Here is a 20,460-nt window from a genome sequence, read left to right on the forward strand (position 1 = left end):
GTATATGTGAGAGAAAGAATGTGAACAATCTAGGAAAATAAGGGTGGAATCCTACCCAGGGATTAGAATAAAGTTTGGGAATGTCACAATGTCACCACTCTGGAGAGGAATTCCCAAACATGGGACAAGGGAGGAGGGGGAAAGGGCAGAGGAATGGACGGCAGCTATCATTTTGACTGGGAATGAGCCCATTCATTCAAGAAATTAAAGAAATTACTAATTGAAAGTTAATGGACCCGTTCCACCTTGTTATTAAAATACGCTAGGAAAGTGTAAACAAACTCGTACCAGCTCATGAATTTTTGGAGACATGAAACCTCCATATGTTGTGTTGTTTTTTACGCATGTGCATTCATGCCTAAATAATTGCCCCTTGTGAAAAAAATGAAAGGCTTTAAATTGTTATAAAAAGTAAAGGCTTCTGGAAGGAAATGCTGCTCAAACGGTGTTGCTCATTCAGCCAAGAGAAACTTTCAACCGGTTCTACCCATTAAGCGAGTCAGAGTCAGAGGCCGAGCCTTCTCTGGTCTCTCCTCCACCCGTTGCGGGGTCTGAGACGCCGAAGCCTCCCACCATTAGCTCTGACAAAATGAAAACCCTAGTCATTGGCGACTCCATTACCCGCATTAGACTTAAAAATAATCATCCAGCGAGGGTGCAGGGCTACCGATGTAAAGGCTAATCTAAAGAGGGTGCTGGCTATGGTTAAAACTGGCGAGTGTAGAGAGTATAGGGATATTGTTATCTATGTTGGCACCAACGCTGTTCGGATGAAACAGTCAGACGTCACCAAGCACAACATAGCGTGTAAACTAGCTAGAAAGATATCGGCATCGAGTAATTGTCTCTGGCCCCCTCCCAGTTAGGGGGAGTGATGAGCAGAGGCTTACAACTCAATCGCTGGTGGAAAACTGTTTTCTGATCATCCCAAAATATATAATTTTTAGATAATTGGCCCTCTTTCTGGGACTCATACATAAACAGGTCCAAGCCTGGCCTGCTGAGGGGTGACAGACTCCATCCTAGCAGGAAGGGTGCTTTCATTTTATCTATGAACATAGACAGGGCTCTATCTCCTCTAGCTCCACAATTAGATAGGGTGCAGGCCAGGCTGCAGGCTGTTAGCCAGCCTGCCAGCCTGCCAGCTTGGTGGAGTCTGCTACTAGCACAGTCAGTGTAATCAGCTCAGCTATCCCCATTGAGACCGTGTCTGTGCCTCGATCTAGGTTGGGCAAAACTAAACATGGCAGTGTTCGCTTTAGCAATCTCACTAGAATAAAGACCTCCTCCATTCCTGTCATTATTGAAAGAGATTGTGATATCTCACACCTCAAAATAGGGCTACTTAATAATGTTAGATCCCTCACTTCCAAGGCAGTTATAGTCAATGAACTAATCACTGATCATAATCTTGATGTGATTGGCCTGACTGAAAAATGGCTTAAACCTGATGAATTTGCTGTGTTAAATGAGGCCTCTCCTTCTGGAAACACTAGTGACCATATCCCAGAGCAGTTTTGCTAAGATTTACGAGAGCAAATTTCAATATTAAAAAAGAAAAATTGCTGCATTTTCGTCTTTTGAGCTTCTCGTCATGAAATCTCTACAGCCTACTCAATCACTTTCTATAGCTACTGTTTACAGGCCTCCTGGGTCGTATATATCGTTCCTGACTGAGTTCCTATCGGACCTTGTAGTCATGGCAGATAATATTTACATTTTTGGTAACTTTAATATTCACATGGAAAAGTCCACAGACCCACTCCAAAAGCCTTTCGGAGCCATCATCGACTCAGTGGGTTTTGTCCAACATGTCTCTGGACCTACTCACTGCCACAGTCATACCCTGGACCTCGTTTTGTCCTGTGGAATAAATATTGTAGATCTAAATATTTCTCCTCATAAACCTAGACTATCGGACCACCATATTATGTTTGCAATCGCAACAAATAATCTTCTTAGACCCCAACCAAGGATCATCAAAAGCTGTGCTATAAATTCTCGGACAACACAACGATTCCTAGATGCCCTTCCAGACTCCCACCCCACCTATCCAAGGACATCAGAGTACAAAAATGTGTTAACCAACTAACTGAGGAACAAAAATGTACCTTGCGTAATAGTGTAGATGCAGTTGCACCCCTAAAAACTAAAAACATTTGTCACAAGAAACTAGCTCCCTGGTATACAGAAAACACTCAAGCCCTGAACCAAGCTTCCAGAAAATTGGAACGGAATTGGTGCTCCACCAAACTGGAAGCCTTCTGACTAGCTTGGAAAGACAGTGCCATGCAATATCAGAGAGCCCTCACTGATGCTCGATCCTATTTTTCCAACCTAATTGAAGAGAATAAGAACAACCCAACATTTATTTTTGATACTGTCGCAAAGCTAACTAAAAAGCAGCATTCCCCAAGAAAGAATGGCTTTCACTTCAGCAGTGATGAATTCATGAACTTCTTCCATGAAAAGATCATTAGAAAGAAAATTACGGACTCCTCTTTGAACCTGCATATTTCTCCAAAGCTCAGTTGTCCTGAGTCTGCACAAGCCTGTACAGGTCCCTGTCAAGGACCTAGGATCAAGGGAGACACAAGTTTTTTAAATCCAATATCTCTTGACACATTCATGAAAATAGTCATGGCCTGTAAACCTTCAAGCTTCATACTAGACCCTATTCCAACTAAACTACTGAAAGAGCTGCTTCCTGTGCTTGGCCCTCCTATGTTGAACATAATAAATGGCTCTCTATCCACCGGATGTGTACCAAACTCACTAAAAGTGGCAGTAATAAAGCCTCTCTTGAAAAAGTCAAACCTTGACCAAGAAAATGTAAAAAATTCAATCAGCCAATATCGAATTTCCCAATCCTCTAAAATGTATTTGAAAAAGCTGTTGCGCAGTAACTCACTGCCTAATGTATATGAAACGCTTCAGTCTGGTTTTAGACCCCAGACTGCACTCGTCAAGGCTCTGCATCTGTCCTTGTGCTCCTAGACCTTAGTGCTGCTTTTGACACCATCGATCACCACATCATTTGGAAAGATTGGAAACCCTAATTGGTCTACACGGCCAGGTTCTTGCCTGGTTTGGAGCTTATCTGTCGGAAAGATATCAGTTCGTCTTTCTGAATGGTTTGTCCTCTGACAAATCAATTGTAAATTTCAAGAATATTTCAAGGACAGCTTTTTTCCATCTTCATAACATTGAAAAAATCTGAAACTTTTTGTCCAAAAATGATACAGAAAAGTTAATTCATGCTTTTGTCACTTCTAGACTAGACTACTGCAATGCTCTACTTTCCGGCAACCCTTAATAAGGAACAAAATAAACTTCAGTTAGTGCTAAACACGGCTGCTAGAATCTTGACTCATATTACTCCAGTGCTAGCCTCTGCACTGGCTTCCTGTTAAGGCTAGGGCTGATTTCAAGTTTTTACTGCTAACCTACAAAGCATTACATGGGCTTGATCCTATCTATCTTTCCGATTTGGTCCTGCCATACATACTAAAACATACACCTCCTTATTGGCCATTTACTCTTATAATCTCCACCTGGCACAGCCAGAAGAGGACTGACCACCCCTCAGAGCCTGGTTCCTCTCTAGGTTTCTTCCTAGGTTCTTGTCTTTCTAGGGAGTTTTTCCTAGTCACAATGCTTCTACATCTGCATTGCTTGCTGTTTGCGGCTTTTGGCTGGGTTTCTGTATAGCACGCTGATGTAGAAAGTACTTTATATATAAATGTGATTGATTGAAACATGTATGGGCACACATTGTTATGAGGATTTACAGAAGTGACAGAAGTCACTCAGTGGTACACTTACCAATGTTTGGATGGTTTAGAATCTTCATTATTCTGACTTCTCGGAAGAGCTGAAAAGAAAGGAAGTTGAGAAGATGTGAGATTTTCTTTCCTGCAGACATTTAGAAGAACAGGTACATCACTGGTGACATTCTCTGGTTGTTAGAGGGATAGTATAGGCCAATATTGGACACTAAAACTAAAGTATGTTCTTTAATAGAGGCTTCCACACATACTCTAACACACACAAACACATTACTTTTTTTCATTGTTATTGGTAACTTCCACTCCCCCCCCATACCGCCCCTAAAACAATCTCATTTCCCACAAGTTACTTCCACATGAAAGCCCAGAACAACACAGACAGACAGAGGCGGACAGAGAGAGACGGACAGAGAGCCTACCAACTCTCCCAGACTATGACTTCCTGGTGAGTTTGAAAAACACTTACTCTGCCTTTCTTTCCCTCTCCCTCTTTTCCTTTCCCTCTCTCCCTCACTCTTTTTCTGTCATGAATGAATGAGCAGGACAGTCTCTCGTTCTAGTAGCCGCCCATTGTGATGCTTATTGGACCATGGGGTCTCAGATGACCTTTTGACCCCGATCTCTCGTCATTGCCCTCGGACGTAGATGATCTGATTGGCCGGTTGTCAGCCGTGGTCTCCCACGCAAGACGGTAAGGCCTACCCTTGGTATCCCTCTACCACTCCATCTATTCACCTCTCTCCCTAAGAGAATACATTCAATGTCACCAAAAATTATTGGGTCCCCTAGGAAACACTTAGCAATTTTGTTTCCTACCCTGTCACAATAACTCCTCCCTGGGATTTGAATTTGTTGTCAAACAACACTGTGCCCACTATTATACTCTAACTATATAATTACAATAATCATTATATTTCCATTATGTAAACAGTTCACCAAAGTGTTTTGGTCTAAATCACAAGTCAAATCGCAATTGCAACATTTGGTAAAAGAGTGCAGGAAATGCAGAAATTGACAAAAGTGCTGAAAATAATTTCAGGTTGAATTGAACAGTATAAAACAATTAGAATGGAGAAAGACTCATTGAAATCACTTAGAATGTAAGTGTTGCCACCCTAGGATCACTCACTACTCATAAAGCACATGTAGAACTTTTAATATTCAAAAACTAAAAATACCGTCAATTTTTTTATTTATTTAAATACTTTCATATGATATATTGGTCATGTCGCCCAGCCCTAATCTCTCTGTATCTCCAACCATCTCTTTTGCTGCAACTTCCATTCCAATCCATTTCTTCCTGTCCACTCCATCCATCTCTCCTACCCTTCAGGCAGGTGGCATAAACAGGGGCTGAGCCCTCAGCACGCTGAATCATAAAGTAAGAGTGTATGCCTTGGTGTGTTATAAGAGTATGTTATGTGTGTGCTTGTGAGTTGAGCCTGAGTGCGCGTGTGTGTGTGTGTGTGTGCGCAAGTGTTGTGCATTGACTTCTGAGTACTGGGAGGAGTTCACTATCTCCGAGTGCTCTGACTCATGGCTGGTAGCTCAGAATAGATCCCTGACAAAAACGGGCCATTATCTCCTGCGTCACAGGTACGTACGCGCATACATTGACTCAATGACCCACACAACCAACTTACTGAAGCATGTGTGCACAAACACACAGCTTCACTGACACACACACACACAAAATGGTTTCACACGTGCCTCTTTCTTTGCTTTTTTTTTTAGCTTTGTCTTGCCAGTGATCATTCTCTGACCATGCCTGCAACTGATGTGAAAACATAAGAATGTGGACCCTCAATCATTGAAACCCACCCTAGTAAATAAGAGATGTTGGGGTATGTAATGTTTTTAAACATTCCTTTAAGTGAGGGAAAGATTATTTGGCAGAACTTTATTCCACAGGACACCATTTAACCACAATTGATGAGTAAGACATCAGAATTGTAGCTCAGCAATGTATCTGAGATAAATACATGGTTTTGAAACATGAATGAGAACACAGAGTTTGGAGATCTCCCTGCCTAGAATAAATCCCCTGGGTCATGATCATTAGGCACCAAACGCTATAAAACATTCTGATTAGGGTATCCACCCACTTTGCCCAGAGTGGGTAAAAACCTGTTTTGGTGATGAAATTACAATACCTTATGTTATAAAATACATTTTACCATGATCAATATGAGTATTAATGTTCTGAATAGTTCAGTGTGGTCTTTAACATATTATTAACATTATATATTTTTTTTAAGTCAGATTTCATAACATAATACATCCGATAATAAGCAGAGCTTTGTTGAAACCTGCGATGGGACAGGTTTCTCGTAATAACTTGAGGATTTTACATTTTGTGGTCTTCGTCTTCAATGTTGTTTCAGCGGGTCGCAGAAAGCAAAATGACCATGACACGAGTTGAATTAAATGTATAAGGCTTTGAAAATAAAAAGTGTTTTATACACTCATTGAGCCGTTGATATTTCACAGAAATATGCTTGTTTTTGTGAAACATGATCGAAAAATAAGACATTTAGAATATGAAAAGTGTATACTTAAATATGAAAATACATGTCATGTCTCAAAATCGATATCCATCTTACCTCTATATTGTTTTATTTCCTGTAGATTTCAAGAAGAAAGATGACAAGTTCAATGCGAAAGTGAGCCTGTCAGGTAGGCAGTAAACCTAATTCTTGCACAAAATCCAGTCTAGCTGACCTGATGCAATTTTCCAGATTTTTGACCACTTTTTTTTTTATCTGGCCTATCCTACAAGGGTAAAAACTCCATTAACTTTTTAACTGATTATGATAAAGACTTGGACCATTGTTTTTCTTATAGGATTAGCTACACAATTAAAGTACTATTTAAAAAATGTGCATTTCTGATTGGACACCCTAGACTGAAAAAGAGAGGTCCTACATGGACTTGTCCAATAAACACTCATATTGATCTTCCGTTGCCAAGAGTTTATTTTTCTCCCAGATTTCATGATATCCAATTGGTAGTTGGGCCATTCCGCCGAATCGGTGCCTTTTCCGTCCCCAGGACATTATATGCATAAATATGCATGAAGAAAATCTGTATAATACAATATATTATCAAGCAAAGTGTCCTGCACTTTGTCCTAATTGCAATTTGAAGATACATCATGTAAAACTTTAATTATAAACTATCCAAGAACACTGAGTATTTTTTTTAAACACACAAAGCCATTTTTTTAAAGTGAGACCCCCAACCTCAATTTTATAAAAAATCTATCATGTGATATATCTAACAATTGTTTAAATGATGGACCAAACTAAATTGAAAAACAAAAATATTTCAACTCTCTCTCCCTTTTGATAACCACTCGGCATGAAAAGGGGGGGAGGGGGGGGGGGGGGGGAATGTCATGCTCTGATCAGGTGGAAACGTCATAAAATAGGCCTACCTGATTACTTATTATCCCTTTTGCAAATAGTCTACAGTTGTGTTTATTTGGCGCTCACCGGCACGGGAAACTCTTGAGGGTCCAGAATATTTCATACAAATGTTTCAAGTTTGTTAGCTCAAGCTTCTAGCTGGACCAAATCGATAGTTGATACGTTTCAAGTTCCTTGCAGACATGCCATGTGTAGTAAATTTGATATATTTTTATAAGGATATTTGTTGCAGGCTGTAATGTTTTTATTTGTTGGCTTTATATAGGCAATTTTTACATAGTTGGCAATAGAAGTAACTTTTAGATTGTATAATTTTCATTAAGATATCATTTTTATTAATCACATGACAATGACTTTGCGATAGGAAGACTATTATAAAATAAATTAAACTGTTCCACAAAAATGTGCATATGAAAATCATAACTGGCACGCACATCAGTAGAATTGGTAAGATAAATTGGAACTCCAAGTTTGCCAACCCCTGGTGTAGCCTATTACCGGCAACTTCGGGAGCTTAAAAGCCAGCGGGAGTTGGTGGTTCGGGATTTTTTTTTCTTCTTTTCTATTGGTTAGGCTATCTTAATCCCTGGCTCCTTCTTGAGTCATTTGTGTGTCTTAACTATTTCAATCACAGTGTGCTTAAAGCATCAGACAAGCTCAATAGCCTAAAAATATTTGATTTCATTAAAACACATAAGGTATGTTAATATATGGAAAAATACACATTTTAATATTTCAACCAATTAATTGATTGAAAGAACAGACAACTCTTGTTCGACCAAGATTTGTTTTTGTCGGGGACAGCCCTAGATGAGAGAGAGGAGACGAGGACAGAAAGCCAGTTTAAACTATTGGGAATGGGGAAAGGAGATTAAGACAGGAAGCCCATTTAGATTGTTGGAATGAGGGAGAGGAGATGAGGACAGGAAGCAAGTTTAAACTGTTGGAATGAGGGAGAGGAGACACCTCAGAGTGTGTGAGCGGCGTTTCATCTCTCTTCCTCAAAATATGTTTTGCACTTGAGAGAGAAAGAAACGAGGAGACAAAATAATGTTTCCCTCCCCAGTGTTTTAACTTGTCTCCTTTGGATAAGGAGGGGGATTTTAGTTCAAATCAAATTTCATTAATCACATGCTTGGTGTAGACCAACAGTGAAATGCTTACTTAGGGGCCCTTCGCAATAATGCAGAGAGAAAGAAAATATACAAGCAATAGAAAAATAAATACACAATGAGTAACGATAATTTGGCTAATACAGTGAATTGGGGAAGTATTCAGACCCCTCGACTTTTCCACATTTTGTTATGCTACAGCCTTATTCTAAAATTGATTAAATAAATACATTCTCAATCTTAACACAATACCCCAAAATGACAAAGCGAAAACAGGTTTTTAGAAAATTTTGCTAATTCAACTTGGAGTCCACCTGTGATAAATTCAATTGATTGGACATGATTTGGATATGCACACACCGGTCTATATAAGGTCCCACAGTTGACAGTGCATGTCAGAGCAAAAACCAAGTCATGAGGTCGAAGGAATTGTCTGTACAGTTCCGAGACAGAATTGTGTCGAGGCAGAGATCTGGGGAAGGGTACCAAAAAATGATGAAAGTCCCCAAGAACACAGTGGCCTCCATCATTCTTAAATGGAAGAAGTTTGGAACCACCGAGACTCTTACTAGAGCTGGCCGCCCAGCCAAACGGAGCAATCGGGGGAGAACCCGACATTCACTCTGAAACAGCTCCAGAGTTCCTCTGTAGAGATGGGAGAACCTTCCCGAAGGACAACCATCTCTGCAGCGCTCCACCAATCAGGCCTTTATGGTAGAGTGGCCAGACGGAGGCCACTCCTTAGTAAAAGGCACATAACGGCCTGCTTGGAGTTTGCCAAAAGGCACCTAAAGACTCTCAGACCAAGAGAAACAAGATTCTCTGGTTTGATGAAACCAAGATTGAACTCTTTGGCCTGAATGCCAAGCGTCACATCTGGAGGAAATCTGGCACCAACCCTACGGTGAAGCATGGTGGTGGCAGGATCATGCTGTGGGGATGTTTTTCAGCGGCAGGGACTGGGAGACTGGTCAGGTTTGAGGGAAAGATGAACGGAGCAAAGTACAGAGATCCCCTTCATGAATAATTTCTCCAGAGTGCTCAGGACCTCAGACTGGGGCGAAGGTTCACCTTCCAACAGAACAACGACCCTAAGCACACAGCCAAGACAACGAAGGAGTGGCTTCGTGACAAGTCTCTAAATGTCCTTGAGTGACCCAGCCAGAGCCCGGACCATCACCCGATCGAACATCTCTGGAGAGACCTGAAAATAGCTGTGCAGCGACGCTCCCCATCCAGCCTGACAGAGCTTGAGAGGATCTGCAGGGAAGAATGGGAGAAACTCCCCAAATACAGGTGTGCCAAGCTTATAGTGTCATACTCAAGAATTCTTGAGGCTGTAATCGCTGCCAAAGGTGCTTCAACAAAGTACTGAGTAAAGGGTCTAAATACTTAAGTAAATGTCATATCAGTTTTTTTTTTTTTATACACTTAGAACATTTTCTAAAAACCTGTTTTTGCTTTGCAATTTTGGGGTATGTGGGCATCTAAAAATAAAATGTAACATAACCAAATATTGAATAAGTCAAGGGGTCTAAAGACTTTCCGAATGCATTGTATATACACAGTACCGAGTACATAGTCGATGTGCAGCAGTACGAGGTAATTGAGTTAGATATGTATATAACTAGGAATAAAGTGACAAATAAACTGTAGCAGCAGTGTACGTGATGAGACAAAGCATTTGTGCAAAAAGGGTAAAGGCAGATAGGTTAACTATTTAACTTTCGTCACAAAAAAAATGTTCAGGTTCCTGTTGGTTCCAGACGTGCTGCATCGGTACCGCTTGACATGTGGTAGCAGAGAGAACATTCTATGACTTGGGTGGCTGGAGTCTGACACTTTTTAGGGCCTTCCTCTGATACCGCCTAGTACAGAGGTCCTGGATGGCATGGAGCTTGGCCACAGTGATGTACTGGGCCATACGCACTACCCTCTGTAGTGCCTTGCGGTCGGATGCCAAGCAGTTGCCATAACAAGCAGTGATGCAGCCAGTGATGCTCTCAATGGTGCAGCTGTAGAACTTTGAGGGCCCATGCCAAAGCTTTTCAGCCTCTTGAGGGGGGAAGGGTCGCTGTCGTGACCTCTTCACCTGTGTTGGTGTGTGTGGACCATGATAGATCCTTAGTGAACTTGAATCTCTCGACCCGCTCCCACTACAGCCCCGTCGATGTGAATGGGGGTGTGCTTTGGTCCTCCGTTTACTCAAGTCCACGATCAGCTCCTTTGTCTTTTTTTACAATAACGTTGAGGGAGAGGATGTTGCCAAGTCTCACACCTCATCTCTATAGGCTGCCTCTTCGTCATCGGTGATAAGGCATATAGCCGCCATGTCATCTGCAAACTTAATGATATTGGAGTCGTGCGAGGTCAAGCAGTCGTGGTTGAACAGGGAGTACAGGACGGGACTAAGCACGTCCCCCCTGATGGGTGCCTGTGTTGAGGGTCAGTGTGGTGGATGTGTGGTTGCCTACCCTCAGGAAACAGTTGCAGAGGGAGGTGTTCAGTCCCAGGATCCTTAGCTTAATGATGAGCTTGGAGGGCACTATGGTGTTGAATGCTGAGCTGTAGTCAATTAACAGCATTCTCACATAGGTGCTCCTCTTGTCCAGGTGGGAAAGAGCAGTGCAGAGTGCAATAAAGATTGCGTCATCTGTGGATCTGTTGGAGCGATATGCGAATTGGAGTGGGTCCAGGGTGTCTGAGATGTTGTTGTGAGCCATGACCAGCCTTTCAAAGCATTTCATGGCTACAGATGTGAGTGCTACCGGGTGATAGTCATTTAGGCAGGTTACCTTGGCGTTGTTGGGCACTGGGACTATGGTGGTCTGCTTGAAACATGTAGGTATTACAGACTGGGTCAGGGAGAGGTTGAACATGTATTTGAAGGCACTTGCCAGCTGCTCAGTGCATGAGCACGCATCCTGAGTGTGTGTCCTGGTAATCTGTCTGTGAATGTTAACCAGTTTATTGGTCTTACTCACATCAGCTACGGAGAGCGCGATCATACAGTCGTCTGGAACAGCTGGTACTCTCATGCGTGGTTCAGTGTTGCATGCCTTGAAGCAAACATAGAAGGTACTTAGCTCATCTGGTAGGCTCGCGTCACTGGGCAGCACGCTGCTGGGTTTCCCTTTGTAATCCGTGATAGTTTTCAATCTGTCACATCAGATGAGCGTCAGAGCCGGTGTAGTAGGATTCCTTTAGCTCAGTGTGGATGTTGCCTGTAAGCCGTGGTTTCTGGTTGGAATATGTACGTACGGTCACTATGGGTAGACGCAGTCAGTGCACTTCTTAATGAAGCCGGTGACTGATGTGGTAAACTCCTCAGTGCTATCCAATGAATCCCGAAACATACTCCAGTCTGTGCTAGCGAAACAGTCCTGTAACTTAGCATCCGCTTCATCGGACCACTTCCTGTTTGAGTTTTTGCTTCTAAGCAGGAATCAGGAGGATGGAGTTATGGTCAGATTTGTCAAATGGAGGTCGAAGGAGAGCTTTGTATGCGTTTGTGTATGTGGAGTAACGATGATGTAAAGTTTTTTCGCCTCTAGTTGCACAGGTGACATTCTGGTAGAAATTAGGTAAAAACAGATTTCAGTTTCCCTGCATTAAAATCACCGAACACTAGGAGTGCCGCTTCTGGATGAGCATTTGCTTGTTTATCCATTGCAGCGCCATACAAACTTTTTAGAGAGAGGCAACTCAAAAATAGATTCACACACGGTCTTAAAAGTTAGATTGGGAGTAGTGACTATCAGGACTGTACAGCGGTGATGTAAGTCAGTCCTGTGTTCACTGTTCCCTACCTGCCTGTGAGTCTATCTGTGAAGTAAACACACAGGCAACATACATGCTCATCATTTTCATACAACACACAGACACCAACTGCCCCCCCACCCACTGCTCAAAGGTTGTACTTATTTGCTTTATTAACCGGCGGCTCATCTGTGTGAGCAAGGTTAGTTGATGATTGGCAGCGCTCTCTTTTCCTGGAAGAGAGAGGGGAAAAAGTGTTCACCACTGACGATTCTTGGGAAAGATGGATTGAGCGAGGGACGGAGCCAGGGAGCGAGAGAGAGGGAGTGAGTATGTTCCCTTCTCAAACTCCCACAGAAGTGAGTGGCAGAACAGTAGACAGTACTGAACACACACACAGTTCATGTCAGTATTAAACCTGAGAATCTGCTTAAGACAGGAGCACACACACTTAACATTCTCTCCAACACACACACAATTCTCTCTTTTGTCACTCACACACACACACACACACACACACACACACTTGACCTGTGAGCAACAGCAGGAGTGTTGATACAGGGAGCCACTTTACCATAATAAACATTTTATGGATGATCTGAACAGTCAGCCCACACAGGTCTCTGTTGCATGGGGAGGCATCTCTCCCTGTGTGTATGTCTGCTGCACATCTGTCAGCTAGTATAGGTAACTGCATTCAAGTATTTACCGGTATATGCACGTCTGCATGACGTGTGTGTGTGTGGTGCCTGCGGGGCAGTGGCAGCAGCATCCTGTGTTTCACCATGACACAGCTGTTCAGTGGGAGAGGGAGAGAGATGTGAGTACTGAATAATTCACTCTACTCATGTGGATCAACACACACACACACAAGCAGACATGCATCCAAATGGCATGCAGACGAATCACACGCACAGTAAGTGTAAAAGAAAATGTCAAACGGTACTATCACTGCAATACCATGAAGAAAATTTGTAATGGGAAAACAATCCTCACACAAAAAACATTTGTGTACAAATGTATGCTGCTCAGCTAGGGCTGGGCAATATGACGATATACATAGTGTGACGATAGAGCAAAATATGAAACGATAGACGTTTTTCTATCGTTTATTTCCTTGTGTCGCAAATCACCCTTCACGGCAATATTTTTTGTCAATTGGACGACGCTTTAAATGTTCAAAATGTTCAACACAAACAAACATGGTGGAGAGTGAACGTGACACAGAGGTCGTACCTAAAATAGGGGCTACTTCGGTCGCATGGACGTGGTTTGGGTATGAAAAGTCTGACACGGACAAGAAAACCGTCCTCTGCAAAATATGCCTCAGGCTGGTCCCGAAAACAGGCTCAAACACCCCTAACCTCTTTTACCATCTACGCAAGAATCATGTGAATCAGTACGGAGAGAGTCTACGGATGAGACCCAAAAAAGTACAGTCGAGTGTTCAAAACAAGCCCCCGACTCAGACGTTGCAAGAGACTTTTGCCCGCGGCACACCATATGGCAAAGAATCACGAAGATGGAAGGAGATAACAGCTGCCGTTACAACTTACATCTGCAAAGACATGGCCCCAATTTACACGGACGAGAAACGGGGGTTTCGCGAGTTGGTGCTAACACTCGACCCAAGGTACCAAATGCAAATTGATATGTGACACGTATTAATGCCAAAATAACATGCAAAACAGGCAAGCCCCAAAAATATATATATACATTTTAGGCCTACATTTATTTTGTTTGAAACTATAGTTGAACTGTTTTCTATTTACCTTTTTAGATTTTTATACATTCATGTTTTATATTTTGTTACATGCTTAATTGAACATTTGCACAAAGGTTCTAAATAAAAGGAGAAATAATCAAATATGAGTAAGTACCTTTTTATTTGTTGAGTTTAATTCAAAATGTAATAAGAAATAGGCCTTTACATGTGGTCATTTTATATAAACTATTTATTCATTGAATTTACAGAAAATGTGCTATATGTGATATGTATCGTTATCTGGATATGAGATTTTGGCCATATCGCCCAGCCCTATGCTCAGCTAACGATTAATAAATGAGGCCCATTGACGCAACCCTGCATGGATGTCACAGAATAGGTTTTAAAATAAATGGAGCTACAAATATGATGCATTTGAATGCTCTCTTTCGCTCACACACAAACACACAGAGCAGTCTCAGTGGAGGAGACAGGTTGACCCTGGAGAAAACACTTTGCAAGCTTTTCCTTCATATCAGCCACATACATTCACAGCAGAAAAAGTTGATCAATATAAGAGCTGAGGTTAACGAGACAATCTGAGGCAGAGCTGTAAATGTTTGTTCCAGCCTAGTACTAAACAAATCAACTAAGCATCAAACCCTTTATTTGTTTAATTGGGGTGTGTTCATCAATTATGTGCAACGGCTGAGGACCTGGTTTCTGAGGACTGGGTTGGGATCTATACTAGTAAACACTGATCTAGATGGTGTGGGAGCAGGGCTAGAGGTGGTTTGAGTTGGCTAGAGATTACAGGTTGAGCCCTGGCCCTAGTTCAACAGGTCAGGATGAGCTATCAACTAGTGGGGACTAGGCAATGGGTTAGGGTCTTGTGGGAACCATTACAATATACAGCTGCTAAACAGAGGTATCCACACAGAATGGTAGACAGACAGACACAAATGCATTCAAAACACACAAGAGACACACACATTCCTTTACAGGCACAGCAATCAATATGGCATGCTAGGCTACTTGGCCACTGGCCCACTTTCCACAACCCCCATTAATGTGTTTGCCTCTCCAGCTTCATCCCTGTTTTTCACATGCATACATTTATTGCTCTGTTCACACACACGGCAGCAATACTGTTCCCTCCTTGTACATACCTTCCTGTTTGTCACATGCGCACACACACACACACACACACACACACACACACACACACACACACACACCATTTCCTGCCTCCTGTGAGTTAGGCCCTAGTGTTGTGAGTCTGAGGCGTTCCCCTCCGCCATTGTCATAACGCTGCTGCTAGTACCACCACTACTGCTAGTAACCCCTGTGTTTGTGAGGAACAAGTCAAGACTCACTATGTGTGAGAGAGAGGGTGGGTGGAGCAAGGAGGGAAGGAAGGAGAGAAGGGGGTGAGATTGATAGAGATGGGGAGGGGGAGAGAGAATGGTGGAAAGAGAGGGGGGAGAGATGGCGAGAGGAAGACTGAAAGGGAGAGAGAATGGAAGGGTTATTAGGAGTGATAAAGAAGAAAGGAGAGAAAGAAAAGATAGCAAAGACATAAGTCTCAATGTCTATTGCAGTTCCTCTTTGCTACACCCCTATACTGACCTCAATATATCCCTCAGTCGCTCTCCTATACTCTCTTTTTCTGTCTCTCCCTCCATTACAATATCCCTTCCATGCCGTCTTTTGTCACAATTTCTCTCCCACTCTCCTTTTCTCCCTCCATCACCTGTTCTTTTGTGGGCAGGACCACAATGTTTCTTATCAAACTATAGCTACAGCACAAATATTTGGAAAGCTACTATTGTTAAGCTTTCACAATCATATCTGTACATTATGTTTACATAACAAAACAGAATTTTGAAGGAATTTATATAACCACCATGGTTTAACCCAGAGCTTTGGTGCAACATGAGGTCCAATGACTTTTCAATGCAGCCAATTCAGGAAGATAATATAAATTAGCTTTTTAAATAAAACAAGGAAACAAATGGGCGATTTTTCAACTGATTTGAAAACCCCTGTCTCATGTACTCCGGAAATTCAGTTGGTTCTAGAAAATGTATCCTCCATATTTATTCCTCTGGCAGATAAACACGCCTCTTTTAAACAATTCCGTCAAAGATAGATCGAACCCTTGGTTTTCTTCTGCATTATCTGAGCTCATTCAGAGGAGAAATCAGACCAGAGCCAAAGCAAGAAAAACTGACTGTAGTGGACTGGAAATCTTTCAGACAATTGAGAAACCGATGTACTCTCTCGATTAAGAAAACTAAATCAAGCTACTTTTTTAAGCTCTCAGACTCTGCTGGTGATCCTTCAAAAGTTTGGAAAACAGTAAATGCATTGAAGCGTAAAAATGATGCTATTAAATCAAAATGATCTTGGCAGGCTTTTTATTTGATAGAAATGGTGGTGTAGTTGACTCTGGTCAGCCAATCGACTACTCTTACCTAATGGTTAAACTTCTAGAGAATCTTTGTTTTCTCGCTAAAAAGTAGAAAGCAGACTATTCATTCGACATTCCTAAAAATCGGTCCTAGACTACTGCGACATCACCTACAGCTGAAGTCGGAAGTTTACATACACCTTAGCCAAATGCATTTAAACTCAGTTTTTCACAATTCCTGACATTTAATCCTAGTAAAAATTCCCTGTCTTAGGTCAGTTAGGATCACCACTTTATTTTAAGAATGTGAAATGTCAGACTAATAGTAGAGAGAATGATTTATTTCAGCTTTTATTTCTTTCATTACATTCCCAGTGGGTCAGAAGTTTACATACACTCAATTAGTATTTGGTAGCATTGCCTTTAAATTGTTTAACTTGGGTCAAACGTTTCAGGTAGCCTTCCACAAGCTTCCCACAATAAGTTGGGTGAATTTTGGCCCATTCCTCCTGACAGAGCTGATGTAACCGAGTCAAGTTTGTAGGCCTCCTTGCTCGCACACGCTTTTTCAGTTCTGCCCACAAATTTTCTATAGAATTGAGGTCAGGGCTTTGTGATGGCCACTCCAATACCTTGACTTTGTTGTCCTTAACCTGTTATGGCTAGGGGGCAGTATTTTCACGGCTGGATAAAAAACATACCCGATTTAATCTGGTTACCACTCCTACCCAGTAACTAGAATATGCATATACTTATTACATATGGATAGAAAACACCCTAAAGTTTCTAAAACTGTTTGAATGGTGTCTGAGTATAACAGAACTCATTTGGCAGGCAAAAACCTGACAAGGTTTCAGGCAGGAAGTGGCCTGTCTGACAAGGTGTCGTTCTTCTTGTCTCTGTTTATTGAAGAGTGAGGATCTTAGCTGTCCCGTGACACTTCCTACGGCTGCCATAGGGTCTCAGAAGGCGGTAAAAAGCTGAATCGTGGCTTTGCAGGCTCTGGCTGAAACAAAGTAGCGCGTTTGGGTAGTGGCTGGATACAGTACTGTGAGACTCAGGCGCGTGCCCGCGTCGACCGAAAGCTTTGTTTACTTTCCTCAGTTTAGCTAAAAGGAGATTCCCGGTCGGAATATTATCGCTTTTCTACGAGAAAAATGGCATAAAAATTGATTTTAAACAGCGGTTGACATGCTTCGAAGTACGGTAATGGAATATTTAGATTTTTTTTGTCACGAATTGCGCTATGCGCACGACCCTGATTTACCATTTCAGATAGTGTCTGGGACGCACGAACAAAAACGCCGCTATTCGGATATAACGATGGATTATTTTGGACCAAACCAACATTTGTTATTGAAGTAGCAGTCCTGGGAGTGCATTCTGACGAAGACAACAAAAGGTAATGAAACTTTTATAATAGTAAAGCTGATATTGGTGAGTGCTAAACTTGCCGGGTGTCTAAATAGCTAGCCCGTGATGCCTGGGCTATGTACTTAGAATATTGCAAAATGTGCTTTCACCAAAAAGCTATTTTAAAATCGGACATATCGAGTGCATAGAGGAGGTCTGTATCTATAATTCTTAAAATAATTGTTATGCTTTTTGTGAACGTTTATCGTGAGTAATTTAGTAAAATGATAGCGAATTCCCCGGAAGTTTGCGGGGGGTATGCTAGTTCTGAACGTCACATGCTAATGTAAAAAGCTGGTTTTTGATATAAATATGAACTTGATTGAACAAAACATGCATGTATTGTATAACAATGTCCTAGGGTTGTCATCTGATGAAGATCATAAAAGGTTAGTGCTGCATTTAGCTGTCTTCTGGGTTTTTGTGACATTATATGCTAGCTTGAAAAATGGGTGTCTGATTATTTCTGGCTTGGTACTCTGCTGACATAATCTAATGTTTTGCTTTCGTTGTAAAGCCTTTTTGAAATCGGACAGTGTGGTTAGATAAAGGAGAGTCTTATCTTTAAAATGCTGTGAAATAGTCATATGTTTGAAAAATTGAAGTTTTTGTATTTTAGAGGAGTTTGTATTTCGCGCCACGCCCATCATTGGATATTGGAGCAGGTGTTCCGCTAGCGGAACGTCTAGATGTAAGAGGTTAAGCCATTTTGCCACAACTTTGGAAGTATGCTTGGGGTCATTGTCCATTTGGAAGACCCATTTGCGACCAAGCTTTAACTTCCTGATTGATGTGGCTCAGTTGGTAGAGCATGGTGTTTGCAACGCCAGCATGGTGTGTGCAACGCCAGGGTTGTGGGTTCGATTCCCACGGGGGGCCAGTACAAAAAGTTCATGCATTTACTACTGTAAGTCACTCTGGATACGAGCGTCTGCTAAATGACTAAAATGTAAATGTATGTTGCTTCAATATACCCACATAATTATCTTTCCTCATGATGCCATCTGTTTTGTGAAGTGCACCAGTCCCTCCTGCAGCAAAGCACCCCACAACATGATGCTGTCACCCCCGTGCTTCACGGTTGGGATGGTGTTCTCCGGCTTGCAAGCCTCCCCCTTTTTCCTCCAAACATAACGATGGTCATTATGGCCAAACAGTTCTATTTTTGTTCCATCAGACCAGAGGACATTTCTCCAAAAACTACGATTTTTGTCTCCATGTGTACTTGTAAACCGTAGTCTGACTTTTTTATGGCGGTTTTGGAGCAGTAGTTTCTTCCTTGCTGAGCGGCCTTTCAAGTTATGTCGGGCTCGTTTTACTGTGGATAAAGACACTTTTGTACCTGTTTCCTCCAGCATCTCCACAAGGTCCTTTTCTGTTATTCTGGGATTGACTTTCACTTTTCGCAACAAAGTACATTCATCTCTAGGAGACATAACGCGTCTCCTTCCTGAGCGGTATGAAGGCTGCGTGGTCCAATGGTGTTTATACTTACGTGCGATTGTTTGTACAGATGAATGTGGGACCTTCAGGCGTTTGGAAATTGCTTCCAAGGATGAACCAGACTTGTGGAGGTCTTGGCTGATTTCTTTTGATTTTCCCATGATGTTAAGCAAAGAGGCCCTGAGTTTGAAGGTAGGCCTTGAAATACATCCACAGGTACACCTCCAATTAACTGAAATTATGTCAATTAGCGTATCGGAAGCTTCTAAAGCCATGACATCATTTTCTGGAATTTTCCAAGCTTTTTAAAGGCACAATCAACTTAGTGTGTCATGCACAAAGTAGATGTCCTAACCGCCTAGCCAAAACTATAGTTTGTTGACAATAAATTTGTGGAGTGGTTGAAAAACAAGTTTTAATGACTCCAACCTAAGTGTATGTAAACTTCTGACTTCAACTGTATGTAAGAATGCTGTTCATTGACTATAGTTCAGCATTCTACACCATAGTACCCTCCAAGCTCATCATTAAACTGGGGGGGCCCTGGGTCTGAACCCCGTCCTGTGCAAATGTGTCCTGGACTTCCTGATGGACCGTCCCAGGTGGTGAATGTTGGAAAAAACACCTCAAATTCACTAATACTCAATACGGGGGTCCCCACAAGGAAGTGTGCCCAGCCCCCTCCTGTACTCCCTGTTCACCCATGACTGTGTGGCCACGCACAAAAGGACTTGAGTTTCTACATACCACAATCACACCATGAGTAGTTAATCATGAAACAAACTCCCCATGCCTTTCTTCTTCCCGGAGAGTTCTTTATTCCTGTCTGTTTGATGTACTGAGAACTCAGCTGGCTGTATGAACGGAGACAGTATATCCCGAGAGAGCCATGTTTCTGTGAAACAGAGTATGTTACAATCCCTGATGTCTCTCTGGAAGGAGATCCTCGCCCTGAGCTAGTCTACTTCATTGTCCAGGGACTGAATATTAGCGAGTAAAATACTCGGCAACGATGGATGGTGTGCACGCCTCCTAAGTCAGACTAGAGGGCCACTCCGAATACCTCTTCTCCGCCGACAGTGCTTTGGAGCAGCCTCTGGAATAATCTACCAGTCAAAAGTTTTCGAACACATACTCATTCAAGGCTTTTTCTTTATTTTTACTATTGTCTACATTGTAGAATAAAGGCAAAGAGTAGCTACTTGGAAGAACCTCAAATATAAAATATATTTTTATTTGTTTAAGACTTTTTGGTTACTACATGATGATTCCATGTGTTATTTCATAGTTGTGATGTCTTCACTATTATTCTACAATGCAGAAAATAGTAAAAAATAAAGAAAAACCCTTGAATGAGTAGGTGTTCTAAAACTTATAACCGGTAGTGTAAGTACTGGGG

The 20,460-nt window shown here is 41.9% G+C and overlaps 1 protein-coding gene across 8 annotated transcripts in view; it reads right to left on the minus strand.

The window, feature by feature from the left end:
* LOC106607643 (MAP/microtubule affinity-regulating kinase 3) overlaps nucleotides 1-20,460 on the minus strand; it is a 218,468-nt gene that overhangs the window by 161,749 nt on the left and 36,259 nt on the right. For 7 of the 8 annotated variants that reach the window (XR_006770269.1, XM_014204792.2, XM_014204795.2 and 4 more), the window contains exon 4: nucleotides 3,826-3,874. Coding sequence is in view for 7 of the 8 variants with exons in the window: in XM_014204792.2 (XP_014060267.1) it covers nucleotides 3,826-3,874 (49 nt within the window). In the remaining variant the exon portion in view is untranslated. Of the gene's footprint in view, nucleotides 1-3,825; nucleotides 3,875-12,796; nucleotides 12,955-20,460 lie in introns of those variants that run through there. The other variant, XM_045720718.1, reaches the window with a different exon arrangement.

The sequence above is a fragment of the Salmo salar genome, chromosome ssa06 (genome assembly GCF_905237065.1).
Source record: "Salmo salar chromosome ssa06, Ssal_v3.1, whole genome shotgun sequence".
NCBI lineage: Eukaryota > Metazoa > Chordata > Actinopteri > Salmoniformes > Salmonidae > Salmo > Salmo salar.